The sequence below is a fragment of the Lutra lutra genome, chromosome 1, assembly GCF_902655055.1.
Source record: "Lutra lutra chromosome 1, mLutLut1.2, whole genome shotgun sequence".
NCBI classification, from domain to species: Eukaryota; Metazoa; Chordata; class Mammalia; order Carnivora; family Mustelidae; genus Lutra; species Lutra lutra.
Genome location: NC_062278.1, coordinates 222,766,526 through 222,790,987, shown reverse-complemented (window position 1 = coordinate 222,790,987; position 24,462 = coordinate 222,766,526). Strand labels below are relative to the sequence as shown.

At 65.0% G+C, this 24,462-nt stretch overlaps 2 protein-coding genes across 7 annotated transcripts; both read left to right on the top strand.

The window, feature by feature from the left end:
* Positions 1-674: 674 nt before the first annotated feature.
* MIDN (midnolin) lies at positions 675-10,931 on the top strand. 3 transcript variants are annotated; one of them, XM_047710624.1, is made up of 9 exons: positions 675-1,676; positions 2,904-3,540; positions 4,576-4,663; positions 4,850-4,912; positions 6,860-6,988; positions 7,074-7,385; positions 7,536-7,680; positions 7,908-8,168; positions 8,807-10,931. In XM_047710624.1, exons 2-9 carry the CDS (start codon positions 3,308-3,310, stop codon positions 9,082-9,084), a joined length of 1,509 nt encoding a protein of 502 aa, XP_047566580.1. In that variant the 5' UTR covers positions 675-1,676; positions 2,904-3,307; the 3' UTR covers positions 9,085-10,931. The 3 variants fall into 3 exon arrangements, with proteins under 3 accessions (XP_047566580.1, XP_047566600.1, XP_047566591.1); XM_047710635.1 differs by lacking the exon at positions 675-1,676 and adding an exon at positions 2,798-2,815; XM_047710644.1 differs by lacking the exon at positions 6,860-6,988 and having other exon boundaries at positions 708-1,676.
* Positions 10,932-19,720: 8,789 nt separating this feature from the next.
* CIRBP (cold inducible RNA binding protein) lies at positions 19,721-24,409 on the top strand. 4 transcript variants are annotated; one of them, XM_047711211.1, is made up of 8 exons: positions 19,721-19,821; positions 20,819-20,927; positions 21,002-21,108; positions 21,198-21,336; positions 21,431-21,512; positions 21,620-21,690; positions 23,983-24,113; positions 24,274-24,409. In XM_047711211.1, exons 2-7 carry the CDS (start codon positions 20,825-20,827, stop codon positions 23,985-23,987), a joined length of 507 nt encoding a protein of 168 aa, XP_047567167.1. In that variant the 5' UTR covers positions 19,721-19,821; positions 20,819-20,824; the 3' UTR covers positions 23,988-24,113; positions 24,274-24,409. The 4 variants fall into 4 exon arrangements, with proteins under 4 accessions (XP_047567167.1, XP_047567157.1, XP_047567147.1 ...); XM_047711201.1 differs by lacking the exons at positions 23,983-24,113; positions 24,274-24,409 and adding an exon at positions 22,095-22,841; XM_047711191.1 differs by lacking the exons at positions 23,983-24,113; positions 24,274-24,409 and adding an exon at positions 21,948-22,841 and having other exon boundaries at positions 21,620-21,899.
* Positions 24,410-24,462: the final 53 nt, after the last annotated feature.

Below are 24,462 nucleotides of genomic sequence, written 5' to 3'. Positions count from 1 at the left end.
CAGCCTAAGTTGCCCGGAGCCTTGTCCTGGGCTGGAGACACCCAGGGTGGAGTGGGTCATATGACCAGGAACCGGAGGTCACCACCCTTCCCTCGAGAGCAGGCTCACACAAGGGCTTGTCCTTCTTTGAGGAAGGGGGTCCCCTTGGACTGCGTGTTTGCTCACACCCAGGGGCTGACTAGAGCACGGGATCCTTTAAACGGGAAAAAAAAGCAGGAAGTGGATTGACTTGGTGTGTTTTTTAAGTTGGACCTGTAGAGCCAGGCTGGGCCCATGGTCCCTTCCTGAGAGCACTGTCCCACTCCTAAATGTGCATGGACCCTCAGGGCCCCAGTTCCGGGAGGACCAGCTGCTCCCCTGGTGACCTGAAGGGCAAGGTCTCACCCACTCCGCAGATCACACAGCCCAGTCTGCCGTGGCTGTAAGTTCCTGACCCAGCGCCAAATGCTTGGCTTCAGGGCACACAGCTCCCTCTGCCACCCCCCTGTTCTTCCAGCAGCAGGGCCCTCAGCGGTGGCCCCATAGCCTCCTCTCCAGGCTCCAGCACTTCCTCCATCCCAGCCCCCAGTGGCCCCCTCCCAAAGGTCTCCTGACCCTGTGGGGCTGGGAGCCTCTGGGTGTGGAGGTGATGGTGAGGGTGGGAGGGGTCAGGTCGAAGGCTGCAGGAGCTTTGGGTGGGAGCAGGATGGAGACCTGGAAAGGAACACAGCCCTGGGAGGGGTGCCCATGACTAGGGTGGAGTGGAGGTGGTCAGGCCAGATACAGTGAGAAACCAGATAAATGGACAAGGGGCAGGGGAGCAGGAAGACTGAGCACCCCCACACCACTCAGGGTCGTCCTCCGTTGCCGACCCAGAGCACGTGCTGGGAGAACGAGGACTGGCCGCATTTCCACCTGCTGCTGTTTGCTGTCAGTTAACTGGTCTGTGAAATGGGTGGGGTGATCCTGCCCACCCCCGGACCCCAGAATGAGCCGAGCTGGATTCTCCCCATCCGTCTACCGCCGAGGAGAACCGCGGAAACAGGCTCGGAAAGGTCACAGCGCGGTGGGTGGTGACTAGCTGCACTAGGCTGGCCTGGCGCAGGTTAATCGCTCCGTAAATGCCTTCTGAGGTCACCGTTAAGGGATGCAGGAGGCCAGGCTGCTGGGGCAGCTGGCTGGGGCACCCCCACAACAGGCAGGTGACTCCAGCCTGTTTTCCTGGACCGTGGCCTCTGACTCAGGCACCCCCCACCTCCCTTGCGCTCCCCCACGCGGGCGCCCCCAGGCGGAAGCACCGGGCCTAGAGTGGCAGGAAAGAGGGCGGGACGGGAGCCAACCTGTGCACCCCGAAACCCCGTCCTGGGGATCCGACCCATCGGCGCTGCCGTTCGTGACCTTGGGTTCAGCAGCATTTATGGAAAGACCCCCAATATACGAAGCGAGGCTTCGGGGTGGGTGGCCCAGAACCTAAGGCGCCCCAGGGCCCCGGCCTGCAGGCAGGGGCGGGGGCCCGCCTGCGTCAGCGGCCGCCCGGCCCTCCGCCCCCTGCCCGCCCAAACTCCACCCCGAGGGAAGGCGGTGCGGATAAAGGCTTGGGGGCCGCCCGCTCGGCCCCAGACCTGCCCCGCCACCGCGCTCTGTCCCCGGACGTGGGTGCACTCGGGACTGTTGAGACCTCGGACCGGCCGCGTCCGGTGAGTGCGGGTGGGATCTCGCCGGACTAGTAGGAGGGCCCCACTCTAGGCTCTTAAAGGTGCCCCACTTTTCTTTGTTTTCGGGGCAGGCAAGGCTCGGGGTGTCTCCAGCCCTGGCGAGCCCCTCCGGTCGTGGGATGGGAGGGGCTCGGCGCAAGCAGCACCGCCCAGGCAAGACCTCAGCCCCCGCCCCGCCTACCGGGCAACTCTTCCTACCCCGCGAGTGACCTTGAGCAAGTTGCTGTTCAGCCTCAGTTTCTTCAATTGTGCGGCCTGGCCTCCCGCCTTAGAGGCTCCAGACCCCTAGCGGAGGTTCCCACCTCGCCAGCAGTCCCGTAGGCCTCTCTCCCGCCCCGGGGCAGCTGCTTCGCCCCCTCCCCAGGACTTCAGGCAGCGCTCCCGGACGAGGCCGGCAGGGGGCGCACTGGCGCTGCTGACTCACCGCAGCCCCAAGCGGCGCGCGCGGGCGCAGCCGGGGACGCCGCGTAACGTCACGGCTCGGGCTGGCGCAACTAGGGAAGCGGGCCGGGCCCGCAGGACAGGGGTGGTACGCGAGGTGGTACCGGCGCGGGAAGGTGCGGGAGGGGAAGGGCCCTCCCGGCACCGGCCCACGTCACCGCGGTGCAGGCCCCCCCGCAGCCCCGCTCCTCCCCGGGACCTCACGCCCCACGGGTGGGGGACGCCCGGCGGCCGAACCTCCTGAGAGCCGTCTGGGCCCCGAAGCGCAGGGATCGCCTCCCGCTTCCGCTCGCGGCGGCTTCCCGGACAGGCGCGGGGGGAGGTACCCCGGCTTCCTGCCCCTCCCGGCGCGGAGATAGTGCCCGCCCCCACGCCGCGCCGTCCGGGACAGGGACCCCGCGCCGCCGCTCCCCCACTCAACCCGATCCCCCTCGGGCCGCCTGCCCTTTGTTGCGGGCTGTATGAATGGCCCCCGGCGCGGGCGGGTGGAGCGCGGGGGCGGGCCGGAGCGGCGCCAGCCCCGCCCCCGCCGAGCTCCCCTTGGCCGCCGGGCCGGGGGCGGGGTGATGGGCGGGCCCGCGCGGCCACGTGGGGCAGCGCCACGGCGCTTCTCATTGGCCCGCCCGCGCGGCCGACTGGGCGTTCGGCGCGCGGCGATTGGCCGACTCAGGGCCGGCGGAGTAAGTAGTGAATGGGAGGGGGCGGCAGTCCCGCCCCCTGGAACGTTGATACATTATAACTTTTTTTTCTTGTTACTTTCACCCCCAGATCTTTCAAGCGGCGGCGGCGGCGGCGGCGGGGACGGCTGTTGCTAAGGGAGGGGACGCGCGGGGAAGCGCGGCCCGAGCGGCGGCCGACACCGAACGCGACCGCCTAAGCGGCGCCCCTTTCTCGGGACCCTCCCCCACGCCCAGCGTCCTTGAAAGGAGCCGCGAGTGCAGTCCCCACCCCCGGAAGGCGCCCCGACGAGCCAGAGCGACCCCGGAGCGCCGCTCGGATTTTTGATTCTTGATTCACCTTCCGCTCCTGGGACTTTCTCGAAGGGTTCGTGCGCTTTCCCTAGGAACGGCGAGGACCCCCGGTTCGGGGAGCCCAACCCCCCTGCACTGCCCGGAGGCGCGACGAGGATTGGCGGCGCCCAGTGGACCCCAGCCCTCCAGCGCGGGCCGGGGATGGAGCCGCAGCCCGGAGGCGCCCGGAGCTGCCGGCGCGGGGCCCCCGGCGGCGCCTGCGAGCTAGGCCCGGCGGCCGAGGCGGCGCCCATGAGTCTGGCGATCCATAGCACAACGGGCACCCGCTATGAGCTGTCGGTGCCCCCGGACGAAACGGTGGAGGGGCTGCGCAAGCGGCTGTCCCAGCGGCTCAAAGTGCCCAAGGAGCGCCTGGCGCTGCTCCACAAAGACACGTAGGTACCGCGCGCCGCCCTCGGACCCGCCGCCCCCTCGGGCCCCGGCCCCCGGGCGGGAACAAAGAGCGCGCCGCACGGGAAAGGAAGGGGGCGGCCAGACGGGGGGCGGGGGCGCGCCGCGCGCTCTCGGGCGCCCTCTGCTCGGCCTTGCCTGCCTCGGCCCCCTCCCCCGCCCGGGGTCGCTGCACAAAGGCTGCTGCGAGGGCGTCCCCCTCCCTCCTGGGAAGGCAAGAGTCCCGGGTCAGCGTGGGGGTCTCGGCAGCGGGGTTCGGGGGGCGCGGCCGCCTCCTTCTCTGCCTGCTTTCCCGCTGGCTTCCGTATCTGCTCGGTGCCCCCCCCTACGTCTGGCTGTTTTCTTCCCCTACTTGCGTCTTTCTACCCCCCCTTTGTTCTAACCACCGAGCACTCCCGCAGTCTCCCCCTCCCCCCTGGTATTTAAATCGCCTCCAGGCCGGGGAGCACTCCCCCCGCGGGCCTCCAGGGACACACAGTGTCCATCCCCAGCGGAGGGGCCCCAGTGGGGGAGGGGCGGGTGGGGGAGGGTCTCCTTTGTCTGAGCCGCCGCGGCCTGCGCCGGGCGCCGGGGAGGGAGGGAGGAGGGGGAGCCCGGCACTGCAAAAGACCCTAAAGGCTAAGGTCTGTGGCTCCCACAGAGAAAAGCTCCGGGCCGGAGTTACAGGCAGGGGCCGGCCGTGGGGTGAGGGGAGGGTGGCGGAGGACCGCAAGGGTGCACTGGCGCCTGTCGACAAAAAAGTGCTTTGTTGAGGTGCTGAGGTGGTGCCCCAGCCCAGAGTGGGGCTTCTTCCCCGAGGAGGTTTGAGCCACTTGCATGGGGGCCTTCGGGGCCAGATACTTGACACTCCCCCTACATACACACACATAACCACCCCTCTGGTTGGGGAGCTGGGGAGGGATAGGGGTGGGTAGAGCTCCCATATCTCCCCCAGGAACACAGCCCTCCCCGCTGGCCTGTGCTTCCGCCTCACCGCAGTGTCTCCTTGGCCTCACCCTCTTCCTTCCTTCCTCCCCTAGCCGGCTCAGCTCGGGGAAGCTGCAGGAGTTCGGCGTGGGGGATGGCAGCAAGCTGACGCTGGTGCCCACCGTGGAGGCGGGCCTCATGGTAAATGGCCAGGGCACAGTGCCCCGGAGGCTCTGGCGCAGGCGGGCAGCCCCTTCCCCTGAGAGCTTGGTTCCCAGCACACACCCTGCCAGGGCGGCCCCCGCCGGCAAGCAGCTCCCCCGCCCTGGTGCCCGGGGCCCTCTTGCAGCGGAGCGCCCGCTCAGAGCGCCTTCTCCTCTGTTTCAGTCCCAGGCCTCGAGGCCAGAGCAGTCTGTGATGCAGGCCCTGGAGAGCCTGACCGAGACGCAGGTAAGACCCGCGCTGGCCCCTCTGAGACCGGAGGGAGGGCCTGGGAGTGGGGGTGGTTGTGCTCCCAGGAGACCCGTGGGGAGGGAGGGGACGCACCGCCCAGTCTTCCTGCCAGTTTGGGCTGGTCACCCAGCTTCCTCTTCCTCCTCCCTCTCCGCACTCACCACCTGACCTTGAGGGCCTTCTCTCCCACGGTGGCTGCCATGGGGGAGGGGGCTGGGCTTTCACAAGCCTGCCCGCCGGGGTGACCTTGGGCCTGGGGCCCCAGCCCTATACTGAGGAGTACTCCCTCCACAGCCACTGCGGTTTCCCGAGGGCGACCTTTTTTTTTTTTTTTAACATTTCTGTGGGTGGGTGGGTGGGAGGAGGACTGGAGGGGCCAGCCTGGGTGACACTCCTTCCGATTTCTTTGACCCCATTGTAAGGGGTGACTCCCTCCCCTTCTCCCTTTGGCCTTTGTTCTCTGCCCCAAAAGGGGGAGGGGGGCTCTCACCCCAGGGCCTTAGCCTAGACAGGATGTTAGGAAAATATTTAGCAACTGGCCAGGAGCTGAGGAGAAAGGCAGGGACTGGCCCACGGCCGGATTCCCGGTTTTGTTGCAGCATTTATTTATTTATTTATTTTTTTTTTTTTTACCTCTTCCTTTCCTCATTTTTCTGGCGGCAGGGCCCTCCTCCCAGGAGGGTGACACAGGCTTCAGCTATCCGCCTGCTGCCAGGGTGGGGGAAGCAGGCTGCTGCCCGCCCCAGCTAGGGGGTGGGCTGGGCTGGCCGCAGGAAACCTGCTCAGCGGCTTCCCTTCCTCCTACCCGGAGGCCCTCGCCCCCTCCCCGACATGTAGCATCCTGTCCTCACCAGCTAGGTAGTGAGGAGGAAGAGGGGCGCTGGTGCTGGGTGGTCTGCCATCAGGAGGGCCGGTGGGCTACAGGCAGAGCTGGGGTCCCAGAAGCCGGGTGGGGGCCGCACTGGATTTCCTGGTGAAGAAGGGAACTGAGCTCTCGGCTCTCAGGGGGGCCTGCGGTTGGCAGGGGGGCCAGGGGTGTCTTTGGTTCACATCCGCCCCACAGTGCCTACGTCAGGAGGGGGGCGCTGGGCGGAGTGACTGGCTCCCAGGGCTGTTTCCCCGCCTGGCACCGAGTCGTGCCCGCCTGTTCGCCCTCCCCAGGGAGGAAGTTGCAGGGCGGAGGGGTGGGGGGGGTACTCCCCAGCTGCTCTTGGGGAGCCACCCCAAGCCTTTCCTGCAAGGGGAGCTTCTGGACCCGGGGGGGGTACCCTGCAGACCAGGCTTCAGGGTTTGGGGGAGCTGCACACTGCCCGCCTTCCTCCCCGCCTCCCTGCGGCCCCCAAGCAGAGAAGGTTACGCCAGCCGCTGCCAGCGGAGGGCTGGGAGGCGGTGGTTCTGAGTCATCCCGGCCTATGTCACTTCTCAGAAACCTCCACCCCCCCCCCCACCATCCTCGCCCCTGGGGAAAGCTCAGCACTGGCCAGGCTCCAGAGGCGGGACCCAGTCTGCACTGGGTGTCGGATGCACCCCCTGCCGCCGCCACCCACCAGATCTGAGGGTTTGTGTTGGGGCTGCATAGAGGTCTCGCGGGACCCAGGCCTCAGAACCATCAGGGCCCCCTCCAGCAGCGAAGCCTCCCCCTCAGCCTCAGCCCCACCCAGGACAGATAAATATTTATCTTGAGAAACCAAAGGTTAGGAAGAAGAATTTGTCCAGGAATTCCCGCCCACTCGCTGCCTGGGTGGCTTAACTGGGAGGGGGTCTGCGATTGACTCCCCTCTGGTGTTCACAGGCAGAGGATGGGGAGCTGGGAGGGTGGGGGTATTTGAGGGCAGCAACTGCTGACTGGGTCTTGCCCCCTCTGGCCTCAGTTTCCCCTTGAAAGAACCAAGCTGGCCAGGGAGGGCCAGGCCCCCCCATCTGACCCGCCTCTGTCCCCCACAGCCCCCAGTGGCGCCCGGGCCGGGCCGGGCTGGCGGAGGCGTCTTCCGGAAATACCGATTCATTTTATTTAAGCGTCCGTGGCACCGACAGGGACCCCAGAGCCCAGAGAGGGGCGGCGAGAGGCCCCAGGTCACGCAGCGTGGGGTGCCGGGGCTGGGCCGGGCTGGGGACGCAGTAGGCTGGGGCCCTGGCGCTGACGGGCCCCTCTCTACAGGTCAGTGACTTCCTGTCGGGCCGCTCGCCGCTGACCCTGGCGCTGCGCGTGGGGGACCACATGATGTTCGTGCAGCTGCAGCTGGCCGCCCAGCACGCCCCGCTCCAGCACCGCCACGTGCTGGCCGCCGCCGCCGCTGCCGCCGCCGCTGCCCGTGGGGACCCCGGCATGGCCGCCCCCGTGTCCCCCTGCCGGCCCATGGCCGGCGCTGCCCGAGTCCCCCCGATGGCCAGCAGCCCTGCCCCCACGTCCCCCTCGCCTGTCACCGCCGGCTCCTTCCGATCCCACTCCGCTTCCGCCACCTGCCCTGAGGTGAGTCTGGGAAAGGTGGGCTGTCCCCCGCCTCACAGAGGGTGGGGGCTCAGAGCCCCAGGTCTACAGCCTCCAGGGACTGTCCTTGCTCCCCACCCCAAACCCCACCCACCGCAGCTGACCTGCCTTCTTCTCCTTGGCATCCTGCAGATGGACTGTTCGCCCCCTGCCAGTGCTGGCGCTAGCCCCACTTCCACCCCCGGGGGGAGCCCTACCTCCCGCTCCCGCAAGCCTGGCGCTGTCATCGAGAGCTTCGTGAACCATGCCCCAGGGGTCTTCTCAGGGACATTCTCTGGTAGGTGTCGCAGTACCCCTGCACGGATCCCCTGCCACCCAGAGGCAGCGGCTGGGTGGGGGTACGATCTCGCCCGTGCCCCACCGTACGGGAGGCTGTGGGCCCCCAGGAGGCGCAGGTCCCCGCGTGCTCGCTCCCACCCTGGGGGCCCACCTGTCTGCGCATGCGCTTCAGAGGCCACGTGTCCATCCCGCCCGCACTCACCAGCAGCCCCCCACCTCCTGCAGGCACACTGCACCCCAACTGCCAGGACAGCAGCGGGCGGCCGCGGCGTGACATCGGCACCATCCTGCAGATCCTCAACGACCTTCTGAGTGCCACGCGGCACTACCAGGGCATGCCTCCGTCCCTGACCCAGCTGCGCTGCCATGCGCAGTGCGCGCCCGCCTCACCTGCCCCGGACCTCACCCCCAAAACTACCTCCTGCGAGAAGCTGGCGGCTGCAACCCCAGCCTCCCTGAGCCAGGCCCGCATGTGCAAGCCCCTGGGTGAGTGTCCAGCGCACCCCGCCCGTCCCTGGGCTGTTCAAGGCCCCTCTGTGCGTGGCTCGGAGCAGCTGACCCGCCGGGGGGGCTGGGAGGGGGGGCGGCAGCTGCTGCTTGCCTTGCTCCGCAGAAGAGCGGAGAGAACGGAGCATGTGTGTTTAGGGCACAAAGTGTCCTTGTCCTCTCCCGAGGGGGGCACTTCCTTCCCTCCCCCCACCCCCCTTGCACTTTGTCCAGATGGCAGGTGGGGCCTCTGTGAATGGCCTGGTCTGATGAAGGGGGGTGTCGTTGCTGCTCCAGGGGTGGCTTGAGTCCCCCAGAGACCCAGCGGGCCCCAGGAAATCCTGAGTCCTGTGGAACAGTGTCACTGTTCTGCCTTGGCGGGCCTCCGGCCCAGGTCATGAAGGGGAAACAAAGCCACCAGCCTGAGGGCCATCGTCCCACCTGACCAGTGGGCTGGCGGTGTGCTCCAGCGCCCGCCTTGGCCGGGTCTTGCAGTGGACGGGGCTTGAGAAGCCTCCAGTCTGAGACACCTACTGGCGACCGGGAATGCTGGGTGGTGCCTCATGCCGTGGGGATTGGGGGTTGTCTGGCCTCTCCCCCCAAGGGCCACAGGGCTCATGGTCACTGCCTCCTTTCAGGGGACCGGCTGCGGCAGACAGAAAATCGGGCCACCCGCTGCAAGGTGGAGCGCCTCCAGCTCCTGCTCCAGCAGAAACGGCTCCGCAGGAAGGCCCGGCGGGATGCCCGCGGGCCCTACCACTGGCCGCCAAGCCGCAAGGCCGGCCGCAGCGACACCAGCGGTGGCGGTGGGGGCAGCGGGCCCAGTGAGGCCTCCGGCTTGGGCCTCGACTTCGAGGACTCCGTTTGGAAGCCGGAAGTCAACCCTGACATTAAGTCAGAGTTCGTGGTGGCCTAGGAACCACGTCCCTCGCCCGGCTACCTTGAGCGGAGAGTCCCCTGGGCCAGCCTGCGCGCGGGAGGGCAGGCAGTTGGGGTCAGGGCAGTGGGAGGCCCCTCCCTTCCTACCAGCTTCCTTCTGGTTTTTGTTTTTTTTTTTGTTTTGTTTTTGTTTTTTTTGTTTTTTGCTTTTTGTTTCTTGTGGGGTTTTTTGTTTTTTTGTGTGTTTTTTTTTTTTTTTTTTTTTTTTCAGTTTTTGGGGTTTTGGGTTTTTTTTTGTTTGTTTGTTTTAATTTCCATTCTTACCATGGTTTTCTGAACTCTCCGTGGACTTGGTTCCTGCCTCCTTGGTTTAGCTCACACTTCCCCGCCTCTTCCTCCCGTGGTGGCTCCCGTCCTCAGCCAAGCCGGGCCCTCCCCGCCCACTTCCCAAGCTCCAGAGATGTAGCAGTCACTCCAGATGGCCGAGAGTGGGACGAGACGAGGAAGCCGCCCCCACCCCTTCAGGTTTAAGTCAAAAACGTAGATGCCTCATGATGCACTTTACAGACGGGCAGGGCCAAGGAGGGAAGGCCCACTGCAACTGCACCCTGGCCTTCAGGGTGGCCGGCAGGCCCCACAGCCACCGGAGACCCGCTGCGCTGCCCCTGCGGCCAGGTCTCCTCCACACCTATGCTTTTTTCTCTTGGTCTATTTTTCCAGGACAAAAAGAGGAGGGGCGCTTCAGTAGGCTGGCCCCAGCCTGCCTCTGGGGTTCAGGTGGAAGTGTGGGGCCCTCTCCTAATAGGAAAGGAAGGGAGGGGGACAGACCAGCCACCAGCCTTTGCATCCACGCACTGTGCCATCTCCCCTGGCCCCACCCCCTTTTTGTTCTGAGCTTGGGGTATTTATAGACTATTAATTTTCTGAGCCAATAGTGGTTGGGAGTCTCTTGAAAACTGGGAGAGAAACGGTTGGGGGACGGAGGAATCACCCCCAGCCCTCCTTCCTGGCCCAACCCAAGAGAGATGTGGCCTGTGGGCTGTGTCTGGAGGGCCCCCTGGCAGTCAGGAGGGGAGGGGGTGCTGAGCTGTGAAGCCCCAGTAGGGGTGACGCTGTGTAGCATTAACCCCCTGGGGGGGGGGGCTTCGCTGCTGGTCTAAATTGGACCCTCCCCACTCGTGCCCTTATCCCCAGATTCCCCTGGGGCAGAGGGACAAGCCCTCTACTGGGGCCATTTCAATGGGGGTGGAGTTTTTTTTCATTCACTTATTTTTTAATGATAATGGAGATTATCAGGCCCTGCCCCCTGCCCAAGTCTGGTCCTTGCCCCGCCTTTCTGTCCTCCAGACACCCCCACTCCCTGCCTGTTCCTCCTTTCATCCTATTGTAGGTGAACCCCCCCATTATGTGTTTAAAGTTAATGGTTTCAGATGTGAACATCATGTGTTAATTGTAGCTCTGTAAACTTTTTTGTGGGGGGGTGGGTAGGGAGGGGTCAGAGGGTAGGGGTCACTGATTTTTGTTTGTTTTCATTTTCCAAAAAAAAAAGAAAAAGAAAAAAGGAGTGGGTTTGTTTTTGAAGAACTGTGTTGGATACCTATTTAAATGTGTTCTGTTTTGTCGGGGTTTTTTTTGTTTGTTTTGTTTTTTTAAACAATTTTTAAATAACACCTGTGCCTCCACGGGTCTGAGGGTGGAGGTCCCAGGCAGCCCTTCCCTCTCTGCCCTCACCAGGGCTCCCCCAAGAAAGCATTACCCACCCTCAGGGGTCGGGCTATGGGGTGTCCCGGCACCTTGCCTGAGTTTCCTGTATGAAAACAAAATTGGGAAAGATTAAACCTATACAAACACCGTGATTTCAAGTAATAAACAAGATGAAACGAGTGAATGTGCTGCCCACTTGGCGGGGGAGGGGTCTTGGCCATCACAGAGGGCGCTCCCAGGTACGATGGGTGGTCTTAAAGCCTGGGAGTGGCATGGCTGGCGGCTGTTTCCCATGAAGAGGGGGCCCCGGCGAGACCGACAGGTAGTGGCAGCTGGGGAGTGGGTGGGGCTTGATCCCAGAACGGTTCCCACGTTCCCTCCCCGGCTTGAGGTAAGGGCGGGCAGGAAGTTGCCCCAGCAGGAGAGGGAGGGGCCAGCCACTTCCCGGTACTCAAGGCCGGAAGTCCTGCAGGGTGTGGGCACGGGGCTGCCTGCTAACAGCACGCCATGGGTGGGGTCTCCGTTCCCGGCTCTGGGAAGTGGGCTGGGGACTGACCCCTGGGACTCACCAGGGCTACCTGACCACGCTCCTTGGGCTTCGATATCCTCAGCCACTGACGGGGAGCCTGCTTCAAATGCTGGGCCAGACAGGAGGTGCTGCCTGGGTGGAGCGCTGACCTGAGCCCTCTCGTGGGTACCGGGCCTCCCGGAGCTGTCTAGTGGAAATCAGAGGTTCCCCGGGGCCCGAGGCTTGTGTTCGAGGCCACCGGCCTGGCTGTCACAGCCCTGCGTGAACTCTCACCCCTCTGGCCTCACCCTGGCCTTGCATTCCAGCGCTCCCCAGCCCGGACCGTCATGCCTCAGGCCTTTGTCCGGCCCATGCCCTACGCAGGAACACCCCTCTCCTGGGCGTCCTTGCTCTGCCTGGGGACTTCCTCAACTGGCATTTCCCGAAGACTAGGCCAGGGGCAAGTCCGCTGGGGTCCCCCTGTCATCCACTTTGGGGCTGGGCAGAGAGAGGACAGTACCAGCATCCTCACCTGTACTTCCTCAGTTCCCGAACCCTGCCAACTAGAAGTTACAACTAATTACAGTCCCATCTAATAGGAGAGAAAACTCCGAGCCCAGGGAGAAACAATCAGTCGCCCTAGAAGATTGGGGTGTTTGTCAAACTGGTGACCACTCACTCCTGGGCAGATTTTGGGTGTCCCAAGTCCTTGCCCTCCCAGCCCCAGCTCCAGGGACCCCAGGGGTAAGGGACACAGGTGCTGTCCCAGGAGTGTCCTGGGAACATCTCCAGAAGGCCCTTCTGCCCCTCTCCCTGTCCAGTCACCTTCAAATCATCCCAAGCCCACAGCAGGAAGGTTGGGTGCCACATGTCAGGGTGATCCCTCCAGACCTTAGAGTCAACGGCCACAGGTTGGAGGTGTGGGTGGGACACCTCAGGTGGAAACTTCCGCCCACGCAGCCCTGAGGGTCAGGGCTGAGGGCTGTACCCAGGTGACTCCGCAGGGCTGGGTTGGGGGTGTGGAAGGAGGTGTCAGCTGAGGCGCCCGCTGAATCACCGGCTGCTGCATCACAGGCTATGTGTGCGCGCGGCAGGGCGGGGGGCCTTGCCCTGCTGCCCAGGAACCCATCCCTCAGGGCGCTACCTGGAGCCCAGCTCGGGAGTCCAAAGTTCGCGGCCCTGCCCTGGGGTCGTAGGGGGACTACACCCCGGTGGGGGTTGCGGGCCCTTGGCCTCCTTCCCCCTGGAAGGGCGCGCAGCGCACACAACTCGCCACGGGGAGGTGCCGGGCCAAAGGGAGCTGCGGCCAGAGGGGCTGCAGGCTAGGCCACTCGAAAGTAAGGTAAACTGAGGCCCAGCGACGGCTGCGGCTGCGGAGATCGCAGGGGGCGGTGTCTGCCCTGCGCCGCCCCCTCCTCCCATTGAGGAAAAAGCTGAATGGGAGGGGGTGGCCCCCGGAAACCCGCAGGAATGGAATCGCGGTTTCCACGGCAACGCGCCGCGAATCGGGCCTGACGTCACCGCGGGGAGGGCGCCCCGGTCGCCCCCGTCCGCGCGTCGGGGAGGGGGGCTCGGGTCCGGCCCACTCATCCCGGGGGACGCCTCACTGGTGGCCCCGCCGTTCGTTCTTCCGCGCGCACCAATGGCAGCGTGGCGTCCGCGCCGGAGGGTGGGACCGCGCCCGAGCCAGCCGAGTGCGCAAGCGCGGCGCGGAGGCGGGGGTGAGGGCCCTCCCTGTGGTTGCGCGTCTGCAAACTTGGGGGTGGGAGGCGCGCCGAGGGTCTGAAGGCTCCGCAGCGCCGGGACGGAAGAGGGGGCGTAGCAGAGGGCGCCGCACGTGGACCCCAGCACCGGCGCGCTCGCTCGCACCCCTCCTTCCACGTCCCGGCATTGTGTGCTGCCCCCTCCTCGGCTCGGTGGCGCGACCTCGGGATTGGGGGAGCACGCGGCCCCCGGGCGGCGAGGAGAGCACGCGGCCCCCCGGGCGGGGGGGAGTGCCCCCGGCCTGAGGCTTTGCCAAAGGAATAGGAGTTTGCCAAGCGTTGGAAGAGGGAAGGGGTGCCCCTAGGTGGGAGACAGCATGTGCCACGACCCGGAGACGCGCAGGCAGGTGTATTGGTAACAGCTGCGAAGTGAGCTGGGGGAGAGGAAACAAACGGCGGGAGGAAAACGCCGAGGCGAGGACCCGAAGGGGGTGATTCCCCAAATCTGTGGCTGGGGATTGAGACGGGCCCCCGGGGAGGAGGGCCCAGAACATCCAGGTGGCCGGACGGCCGGGCCCGGGCCGGAGGAGCGCCGGGTGAAGCGCTGTCCGAAAGCGGCAGAGGTGGTCGGCAAGGAGGCTAGCGGGAGCAAGTTTTGCTGTGATCAGGAGTCCCCTCGGAGAAGGTGGCGGTCGGTGGGAGCAGGAGCAGGCCCCGCCTGGTGGGGAACTTAGCCCCCCCGCTGGGCAGGCGCAAGACTCAGTCGCGGGTCAGGCGGGCGGTGTGCACTGGTGTGGCTGCCAAGCTGTGGAGTCTGGGCTGGAGGCTTGGGTCCCGCTGGACAGTGCTCCTGGTTGATGCGACCGCCGTGGGCAAGCAGGAGAAGGTCACTGGGGTCACTGCTTTCTGCTCCAGGCCAGAGTCTGGGGGGGGGAGGTGGCCAAATGGATAATTGGGGTTGGCTCCACGGTTTTGAAATGCCAAAGGCTGGGGTCAGGGCCTGGCTTGGGGAGGAGCCGGCCTCTGGCAAGGAGCCATGTGGGGAGACAGGAGCGAGCGGTATCCCGTTGGGGCCAGCTCCCGCAGCCCCAGCACCAGGCGGGTGCCCTGGGCACAGCCGCCCCCACCAGGCCCAGTGGGACCTGCCTGCCTCTCTAGGCGCCTGGGGAATGGGAGTTACCAAGCCACAACCAAGGGTGCTGGGGCCCAACCCAGGAGTCTTGACTCCAGCCCCACCCACGGCTGCCCAGCCCTGGGAGGGCAGGGGACAGGCAGCTTCTGGTGTGACCCGGTGTGGGGGCGGGGCTCCTGTCACCTGGGGCCCTGCCCCTGTGACGGCCCTCCCTCCGGGTCCCTGTCCCTGGCTTGCCACCTCTCCTTCTCCCCTCTAGTTCTGCCCCCTATCTACTTCCTTTGCTGCCTCTCCTGCGGGCGGCGGGTTGTCCTCTCCTCTGTTGGCCTTCCTCAGGGTCTCCGTCTGTCTCTGCTGGTATCTGGGTCCCTGTCCCACCGACTCCTCCCCCACTTCCGCCCCCTCTCTGGAGAGGGGAGCCCTCCATCACCCCCGGCACACATTCCAGCCTCCACCCCCGCCTGGCTGCCCCTCCCTGGAGCCAGCTGCTGCTGGAGGGAGTGGGCTAGGAATGGGTCAGAGGTTGGGGTGCCGGCAGGGGCTGTAGGGGGCACCCCCTCCTCCAGAATGTGGGCGGGGCTGCCCACAGGCGTGGGGGGGGTGTCAGGGCTCTAGACAGCTGGCTCGGAGCAGACCGCCTGCGCCCCACCCCCCAGACACGGCCCACCTCCCACACACGCCACTCCCCCAACCCACCCTCTCGCCCACGCTCTGAAGAAGTGCACCCTCCAACAGTTAGGGGCCGGATACCGATTCCCACCTGAGTGCCAGGCTCCTGGCTCTGCAGTACACAGGCCCGCCCCACACACACACTGCCCCACTCACACTTTGATGCCACCACAAAGCCCCTCGACGCTATGATTTTCAAAACAATGCCCCCCCCATTCTCACCCTGGACCAAGACCTCCCTTAAGAAAACCGCAGAATTGAAAGTCACACCCGGCAGGGCAGGCACTCAGAGCCTCAGAGACTTGTCACCCACAACAGCACCCTCCCAGAACACGGCCCATCGCTCCAGCCACACACTCCGGCCCACCATACCCTCCAGTGGCTATAGGCCTGCCAGAGAAGGAGAGAGCTGCTTATCTGGGTTGGGGACAGGTGGGGTGCGTGCCCTCACTCACTCCATCCCTTCTGGGACCTGGAAGAAGGGGCATGAGCGTCAGACCATTTCCCGTGTGCCTGCGACAGAAGAAAGGGCAGAGAACCCCAAGTGCCTCCTGGGGGGCTCTTGTCCCCATTCAGCCTCACTGACCCCAGGAATCCCTGCTGCTGCACCCACGTCTCAGATGGGCAACTGAGGCCCTGAGAGGGGCCTGGCCACACCAGCCTGCCCAGCAGGGCACCCGGCCCTCACTGACCTTCAAGGAAAAGCAAGACAGCTGTGGGACACCAGCACTTGTGCGGCGGATGCTTGGGGCAGCCCAGGCCACACGGACACAACTGTCTTCCCTGAGCCCCTGGCAACTGCCACAGGAGGGGGCCACTCTGTCTCCCTCCGGCCACTCCAATGTTGCTGTGGAGCCACAAGCCCCAGGAAGGGGTCCTTCTGCCCCTCCTTGTGCCCCTAGGGAGGCTGTGTGTGGGTGCCATCTTGAGTGTGGGGCCAAGGTCAAGTGAGTGGATAGGACACTTGTGGGGGACAGCTCCTCCTACCCACCAGGGGTGGGGAGGTGTGAACCTCAGCCCCTCCCCAGCCTCAAAATTCAGCGGGCTATGGCCCCAGCCCCCACCAAGGCAAGCCTCAGGGTTTTCGTGAGCACACAGAGAGGGTCTTTGTGCTCAAGGTCTGGCGTTTCTCAGACATCTGGCACATGTTTGATGTACTTGTGTGTTTGTCCACCACACACGCGCCTCCGGGATCCTCTGCAGAAAGGACAGGGTCACCGTCTGGGCCTCGGGCATCTGGAGTACAAAAAAGAGCAAATGTGCAAACCTGAGGGCCGGGAGTATGACATCCAGAGGCCCTGCCCTCACACTGGTGGGCCAGCGTGTCTCTGTGGCCCCTCTAGGCCCCACCCCACAGTCTGTGCTCACGGCCACAAACCATCCAGTGCCCGGCCCTTGCAACTCAGGTGGGAGCCAGGGCGGGAGCAGGATGGTGCCAGCCTCCGTGTTCCTGGGCCTTCACTCACAGAGGGCTCCACTGGGTGCCTCTGCCCATCCCCTGTCCTGCACATTCTCCACTGCGGAGACCCCTTCCTAGGAACAGGAGGGAAACTGACGCCAGGGGCAGGCAGTCCCTTCTAGCGCTTCAGGGTGGCAAAGAGCTGAGCTTCCTGTGTTCACAGTCAGCAGCCACCTGGGGCCTCAGAGACGGGGGAGGGTCCACACCTCCTGCAGGTAGGAGCCAGAGCCGGGTGGAGGGGGGGTGGACAGTTTGACTCTGCCGGGCTTCTGGCCTCCTGCAGCCGTCCTCTGCCCTGCAAGACCCTGGCCACTGCTGACACAAAGCACAACGGCCCACCCCAGGGGCAAGAGTCACGCCTCCAACCACCGGGGTGCCCACCTCTCTGTGAGGCCTGCCCGGGAGTCACACACACGCAGGCCTGTCCGTGACTGGTCCCACGTCCGTGTCCCTTATGCACACGCTCTGGAGTCCATGTACGCCCCCCTCGTGTCTTGCGCACAGAGCACTGTCCACACACTTCCATACCTGGGCACACACAGCAGCCCCACTTTTGTATCCACGCAGGCACGGTGCCCTGCCATCCTGTGTCTGTTTACCCACGACTCCCAGCTCACCGGCACACATGTGCACCACACCTGGCAACGCGCGCACTCATCCAGTCTCTGCTTCCCCCACCCTGGCTCTGGGCCCTGCGGGGTTGGGCCAGGCGGGCCAGCGAGTCTCTGCCAGGACGGTCTCATTCGTGCGCCCCCGCCGGGAGGCCGCCAGGTGCACTGTCCCGGCCCCCGCCTGGTCGACCGGGAGGGGGCGATAATTACGCGGCCCGAGGGTCGTCCTCCCCCCACACCCCACGCGCCTTTCATCCCGGCCAACGCCCGTCCGGGACCCAGACGCTCATTACCGCCTCCCGCCCGGTCATTAGCCAGGGTCGGGGGAGGACCCGGCGTCCCGAGGCCCGGCCGGGCGGGAAGGCGGAGGGGGCGCCGCGGGAACGAGATAGCCCCGCCCTCGTCTCCATGGCGACGTCCGCGGGTGGGGAGTCCAGGCGGAGAGCGCCTGGACCGCGGTGGGAGAAGTGGTCCCGGAGGCGGGCGCCCCCTCCGCGGAGGGGCGATTTGTAGACGCGCGGACGGGGACCTCCCGGCCTAATCCCCGTCCCGTCGGGCAGGCGGCGAGCACCGCGCGTCCAGGCCGCGAATAGCAGCCTCTCCCCTGCCCGCGGCTATTTTGAGACCCATCCTCCCACCCCCCTCCGCCATCCACCCCTCCCAGCGCGCTGGCAGAGGCGCGGGGTCAGGCCTTTGGGCGGGACGAGGACCCCGTCCCACGCTGGAGCACGCGGCGGGACCCGGAGCCCTTGGCTGGGGTGACAGCGAGGCCGCAGCGCCGCCTCGTGTCCGTGGGGAGAGCGTGGCGCAGCGGTCGCTACAGCGAGGAAGGTGTGAGAGCCGCCCCCCCACCCACAGAAAAGCAGATGCAGGAAACCACAGGGATGCAGGCGGGGACGGAGACAGGCCGCACACCTGAGACGCCAGCACGCAGTCCCCGCACAATGCCCAGAGCGGGCAGAGTTGGCCACAGGTGTCCCCAGGCATGGGTCCTTTCTGAGATTGGAACCCAGGACAGTCATGGGTATACATGGAGATGCAGCAACAGGCTTGTAGTAAATGTTTAATAACAGCGTGCTGGTGGAAGGAAGGAATGAATGAACAGAGCGCTTCACAAAACCAGGGGAAGGCAGACTCAGAACCGCGGAGCCTTGGGGGCGGGGCCTAGGCCAGGGAATGATTCTGGGCCACCAAGGCTGCGGGGACACCAGGTCTGGGCTGGAGCCAGGAGCCCCTGACCTGACTTTGCTAGGGGAGCCCACCAAAAAGGGTGGCAGGCAAGTGCTCCCGGGCTGGGCTGACCTGGCCCCAGCCCACCGGCCCCCCTCCATGCTGGCTGGGAGGCGGAGGGAGCTGAGAGCTGGCGTCTCTTTTTGCTCCTTTTAATAACCACCCTGTGTGAGAGGCTGATGCAGCAGCGGGCGGCCTCTGACGGGGAGGGCTGTGGCACCGGGCAGCGACGTGGGGGGGGGGTGGCAATGAGTCAGGAGCTTCTCTGCAGGAGGGGGCTCCTAAATGGGGGAGGGGTCCCAGTGATCTTGTTACAGGAGACCATCCTTGCCTGTGTGCCTTACTTGGTCAGCTAGGCCCGCCTGAGGGTGTCAGCAAGTCTGAGGGGGCCTGGAGCGGGGCTGGAACTTCTCTGTGGTGGGCAACAAAGTGTGTGTGGGGGGGTCCTCTGTTCCTAAGTACTCCAACTCCTCTGCATGGCGTCTACCCTCTGAAGACTGTCCAGAGCAGGGCGTGGGCAGGCAGGGTTCTGCACTAGTTTTTTCCATCCCGTGGAGGCGTCCAGGGTCACCAGAGACAACACAAGCCAAAGCCTGCACGGGGGCAAATGGTGGCCACACAGGGGCTCCCATAAAGTGGCCTTGGGACTCTCCGAGAGCAATCTTGCAGGTGAGGGTTCCTGCAAAGCTTGTTCTTCTGATAGCAGAGGTCTCAGAACCCCCAGACAGGAGAGGAAGAGAGCATTGCTCACCCCCCCACGGATGATGAGTCTGTTCATGTGCCGGCAGGAAGCCGGAACGCATGCTGGAGGGGAGCCCAAGGGTTGAGACCAATGTTGGGTGCAGGGCTGGCCCCAGTGATGGGCTGGGTTCCCAGGAGGGGGTCAGCCAGCCTTCCGGAGCTGCAATGCACAGAGGCGTCTGTCTAGGTGAGTGTGGGGGTGTGGGCACAGCACCAAGCAGATGTCAGGATTGGGGTGGAAGGAGGTGTGGGTGCTGGTGGAGATTTGTAGGCAAAGCAGGTTGCGTGAGATTGGGGCGCCCCAAAATTGCGAAGTAGGAGGAAATGGGAGCTTGGTGAGTATTGGGATCCACACACGTGGGGTTGTCTCAGTCTTGGGGTTTGGGGTGGCGTTGGGGCCCATTCCATGAAGTAGTGGGGTTCCGGGAGTACCAGGGTATCCGGTTATTTGGCGTGGATATCAGAATGATGTCAGGGTTCAGGTGAACTGGCAGTTGGGGCTCCGGTGGGGATAGGGACTTGGCCAAGGCTGCATTGGCGGCGACTGCCAAGGCAGAGCGCAAGTCTGAGTTAGAGCCACACCAAGAGATGCCCGGGAGGTTTGGGGCCTTGGCCTCCAGAGACCCCCTTTGTTCCCGACCACAGACCCGGAGGTGGGGTGGGGGCGGGCATGCGGTTGTGGGTCAGCTCCGCCCCGCCGCGCGCCGGGCACGCCTCCGGGTCGCGGGCGGGGGACTGCAGGCGAGGCGCGTCGTCGCCAATTATCGCGCCCGGAACCCGCGCGCACGGGAGTGGGGAGGAGCCGGGACAAGCCCAGCCCCTGCCTCATGAATATGAGATGCGGCTGCAGCTGCTGAGCCCTCGGATTGGCTGGCGCGGGGCAGGGGGGGCGGGGACCCGCGGCGGCGTACTTAAGGCCGGGCGCTCGGCGCCCCCCCCTCAGTCGCGCGTTAGGAGGCTTGGCTCGTTGTGCTGCGCCTTGTTCCCGCCTGCGTCAGGGACCTTCCCGACTCAGTGGTGAGGGCCCTGGCGGCACCGACTCCGCGGGCCCGGGGCGGCAAGCGGCCTGCGGCCGGCCGGAGGAGGCGGGACGGCGGCGGCACGCCCCTGGGCGGGGGCGGCGCCGGGGCGGGCCCGGGGTGGAGTCCGCCCCGCCGGCGGCGATGGGCAGCGGGACACCGGGCCAAACTGTGGCCGGAGAGCGTCCTTCCCTCGGGCCCAGCTCTCCGCGAGCGGGACGCCACCGCAAAATGGCGGCCGCGAGCGCGAGGCTGCACCCAGCGAAATGGCGGGAGTGCCGGGTCCCCGGATGGAGTGGCGCAGGGCGTGCGCGGGGCGCATGCGCGCGGCGGTGGGCGGGGCCACGGTGCGTGGCCGGGGCCGCCGCTCCCGGTTTCCTGTTGGAGTCGTGCGGGGGCCGCGTAGGCCCAGCGCCCTCCCAGTACCCCGAACTAGGGCCCGAGAGACGCTGCCCGCCGTGCGTTCTGGCCGGTGTTTTCGGCGCTGCTCGGCGGGGTTTCTCCCAGCCGGGAAAGAGTCGGCCCAAGGGGGCCGCAGCCCCACACGTCAGGCTCCACGTGGGAGGCCCCCGCCCCCGCGCCCAGTGCCCAGCCCCCCGGCTCCCGCCCTCACGGGGCCCCACAGTGGACCAAGCACGTTGCCCTTCCCCACCTCATGGTCCTGCTCACGGAGGGGAAGCCCGGGCTGCGCGCAGCCGCTCACGATGGAGGCCGACGCCCCCTGAGGTGTCCCGCCGTAGCCGTCCCTGGGGCCCTCGGCCTGGACAGCCCGGGCGGCCGGGGTGCAGCGCCGGCCCGCGGGGATCCCTCAGCCCGGGGGGGCGGGGCGCAGAGTAGGCGCGGGGTCCCCGTGAACCCAGCGGTCCCGGCGTGCACCGGAGGCGGGCGCGCAGGGTCGCGACGTTCATCCCACACGGCACGGGCCTTTGCGCGAAGTGGGCTGGCGGTCCCTGACGCCCCCGGCGGCCCCGGGGTCTCAACCGCGTTTGCCGCAGGCCGCCATGGCATCGGACGAAGGCAAGCTTTTCGTCGGCGGGCTCAGCTTCGACACCAACGAGCAGTCGCTGGAGCAGGTCTTCTCCAAGTACGGGCAGATCTCCGAAGGTGAGGCGGGCGCCGGGGGCCGGGCGGGGCCGCCGGGGAGGGCTGAATGCAGACTCCGCGTCTCTCCCGGACAGTGGTGGTCGTGAAAGACCGGGAGACCCAGCGGTCGCGAGGGTTTGGCTTTGTCACCTTCGAGAACATCGACGATGCCAAGGACGCCATGATGGCCATGAACGGGAAGGTGAGGGCGGCTGTCCCCCGGGGTGCGGGTCGCGGTGTGCAGAGTGGGCGGGGAGGGTGGAGGCTGACCGCCGCTGTCTCCGCTTCCAGTCCGTCGACGGGAGGCAGATCCGGGTAGACCAGGCCGGCAAGTCGTCGGACAACCGGTCCCGTGGGTACAGAGGTGGCTCCGCGGGGGGCCGGGGCTTCTTCCGAGGGGGCCGAGGCCGGGGCCGCGGGTTCTCCAGAGGTGAGTGCTGCATGCTCAGGGCCTTGTCCCCGGGAGCCTGGTGGGCCGGTGCTGGTAGGCGGTGGACTGACCGCTTCCTTGTCCCTGGCTGCAGGAGGAGGGGACCGAGGCTACGGGGGGAGCCGGTTTGAGTCCAGGAGCGGGGGCTACGGAGGCTCCAGAGACTATTACAGCAGGTGGTAGCTGAGGTCCTGCCCCCCGGGGTGTGCGAGGCTGCCCTCTGGACGCTGGCGCAGGGCGGGCAGGCGGGTGGCGTGCGTGGCCTGAGGTGTCTTTTTTTCAGCCGGAGTCAAGGCGGCGGCTATGGTGACCGGAGCTCTGGCGGGTCCTACAGAGACAGCTATGACAGTTACGGTAAGTCCTGCTCCGAGGGCACCACGCTGCGGGGCCTGCGGTGGGAGCTCAGTAAGCCTTGGCGCCCTGTGCAGGCGACACTCAGACTCTGCCACTGTCCTTGCCCGTAAGGGACAAGGCTGCTTTCTGGGTCTCCATGCCAGCCGTCGTCTCTGCTGCAAAACGTAAAGGCAAAACCAGACTGACTGAGGAGGAAAGGGAGAGTGAGGGCCCCCCCCACCCCGATCGGGCAGCATCTGTGCATGTGCGGCCGCCCCGCCCTGCCGCCCTGCCCTCAGCCGTGGGGGGGGTTGGTGCCTCCCGAGGCGCTAGGGCTGAGCCCTCCAGGTCTGACCCGGGAGTGGAATGCTGCATCTTGTCGCGCGCTTCAGTGCTTTTACACTGTACCTGCTTCTTGTTCTCAGCTACACACAACGAGTAAAAATCCTTCCTGCTCAAGATCGTCCTTCCAATGGCTGTATATTTAAAGATTTTGGGAGCTTCGCTGAATCGTTGATGTGTAGTGAACACACCTCCTTGTACCCCACTTTTGTAGTCTTCTCGGTTCTGATCTTGTCAAACACAGCCTGACTGCTTCTGACCCCCAGATGGCCTCATTGCTAGACCTTTCTTTTTAAGGAAGCGCTGTCCGTTTTTAAGGGTTTTAAAAACGTTTTGAAAAGCATTTCAGATTTTCCTTTGTCGTTTCTACCAGGAGCCATAAGTTTTTTAGGAAATCACTGGGGGTTGTGTTGCCGTTTTTGTTCCTCTTTTTAGCGGGGTCAGGCCCCTGACGTTGGGCGCCCCGATCTCTTCTCTTAAGATTGAACGGACTCTGAATCCGCTTTTTGTCGGAAGCTGAGCACGCTGTGGCTTTTTCCAACTCTGTGTAACGTTTCTGAGTGTCGCATGGTCGGACCCGTCCTGCGGCAGCCACAGAGGCGCTCCGGCTGCCCTGGGCCTGTTGTGAACGGCCCTTCTGTGCTATGTATGACCTGCAGTAGATCGCAGACGTCCCTCGAGAGGTTCTTGAAAATGTTTATTTATATTGTCCTTTTTTACTGGAAGACGTATGCATATCTTATTGATGTTGTATTTGAAGTGGTTAAGGAACTCTTGTACGCAGTTTTCTTTGGCTTCACGAAGCCGATTAAAAGACCGTCTGAAATGAACCTTGCTCTGACAATTTCCCTTTCATTGCACAACACACTCCCTGCTCCAGGTCGAGGCAGTTGGATCGGAGCGGGGAGCAGTTTGAGGAGGAGGTCTGCCAGTCCTGCCCAAGGCCCCTGGAGCGCTAGACAGGGAGGGCCGGACGGACAGATGCTTGCCGGGCCCCGTGGGACGAGGACTGCCTTTGGTCCCGGTGTAGGCGAGGAGGCGGGTGACGGGGAGAGCAGTTTAGCAGGGCCGGTGGACACTCGGGCACGTGACGCCGACCCAGACCGCCTTAGTCCAGAGGCAGGCCAGAGAGCGGGCAGCAGGCAGCGTCCCTGGGCGACCGCAGACTGACCGGCTCGTTAGCTAGCCCTGCTATTGCTTTACAAGTTCTGAGCTTTCACCGCTAGCCTATGGAAGCTGCAGCCCCTCGGAGGACAGAAGTGTTGTGCGCCCAACAGAACCCTCTGAGACGCAAGCTGCTCCCTTGGCTAGCTCATATGTGGAAGTAGCCCTGTAATTCGAGGTAACTCCTTTTGCTCGTGTCCGCATCCCTCCTCTTGTCGAGAGCTCGTTTGAAAGTAAAGTCATGTACCTGGGGAATGGTCCTTTGACGGTTTTTCCTTTTCCATTTTTTTTTCCTTTTTCCTTTTTTTTTTTTAATCAAGCTAGCACTAAAGTCAGATCTTGGCCATTGACCCTTCCCCTCCTGCAGCCAGGCGCACGGCCAGGCAGTCACGCCTCAGGAATAGGTTCCATCCATAGGCAGGATTGGAGGCCACCGAAGGCCCTGGTTTTTGGAATTTTTGTTCATCAATGGACCGTCTTTTCCAGACCTCCTTACTCAGGCTCCTAACTAGCTTTCTCTGATGTCTGTTGCCGCCACGTGTTTTTCCCAGAGCCCACGCTCTTCTCTAAGCAGCTCCGTCCCCGTTGGGTAGCTGGCTCTGCTGAGGGGTGGAACGTGGCCTGGCCCATCGGAAAGGCGCAGGCCCACCCTGGGCACGCCAGCCTGTGACCGGGCCGCTTCCGGGATGCCCCTGATGACTAGGTTGAGACCCTCCTAGGAGCTGTGGATGGTTTCGGGGGAAGGGAGACGGGGCAGATGCGAGCCGTAGTGGGGACACTGGGCGTAACGCTTCTTTGCTTTGGCAGGTTGAAAGGAAGCCAGTATGACTTGGAAGGGTGGCCAGAGAGCAGCGATGACCTGGGGTCAATGTCCCAGGAGGGCCGTCACCTGGAAGCAAGAGACAGAGGCACGGCTGCTTACCTCCGACCATGTACCTGTAAGTGCTCTTCTAGGGTGGGCAAGTGAGGCCCCTTGGCTCTGGTTGTGCCCGGCCCATCCAGTGGGTTCTCCTCTCCTGAGCTGCCCCACTGTGACCCCAGCCGGAGGTTGGGCTTCCCACTGGATCCCTCCTTATCCCCCTGCTTCTTGTTTTCCAGCAGGTGCATCCCTGGGGAGGCTGAGGTGCTGGGTTCACGTGGCCGGGAGGACCAGCCCTGTGCCAGTACTCTCCCTCGACGGGAGCGGGACCTGGACGTTGGATTTGAATAAAGGCCTGGTGTGTCCACACGGAAATCCGAGTTTGGCTTGGGGGCGTGGCCGCAGAGCCCGGCATGGAGAGGGACTTG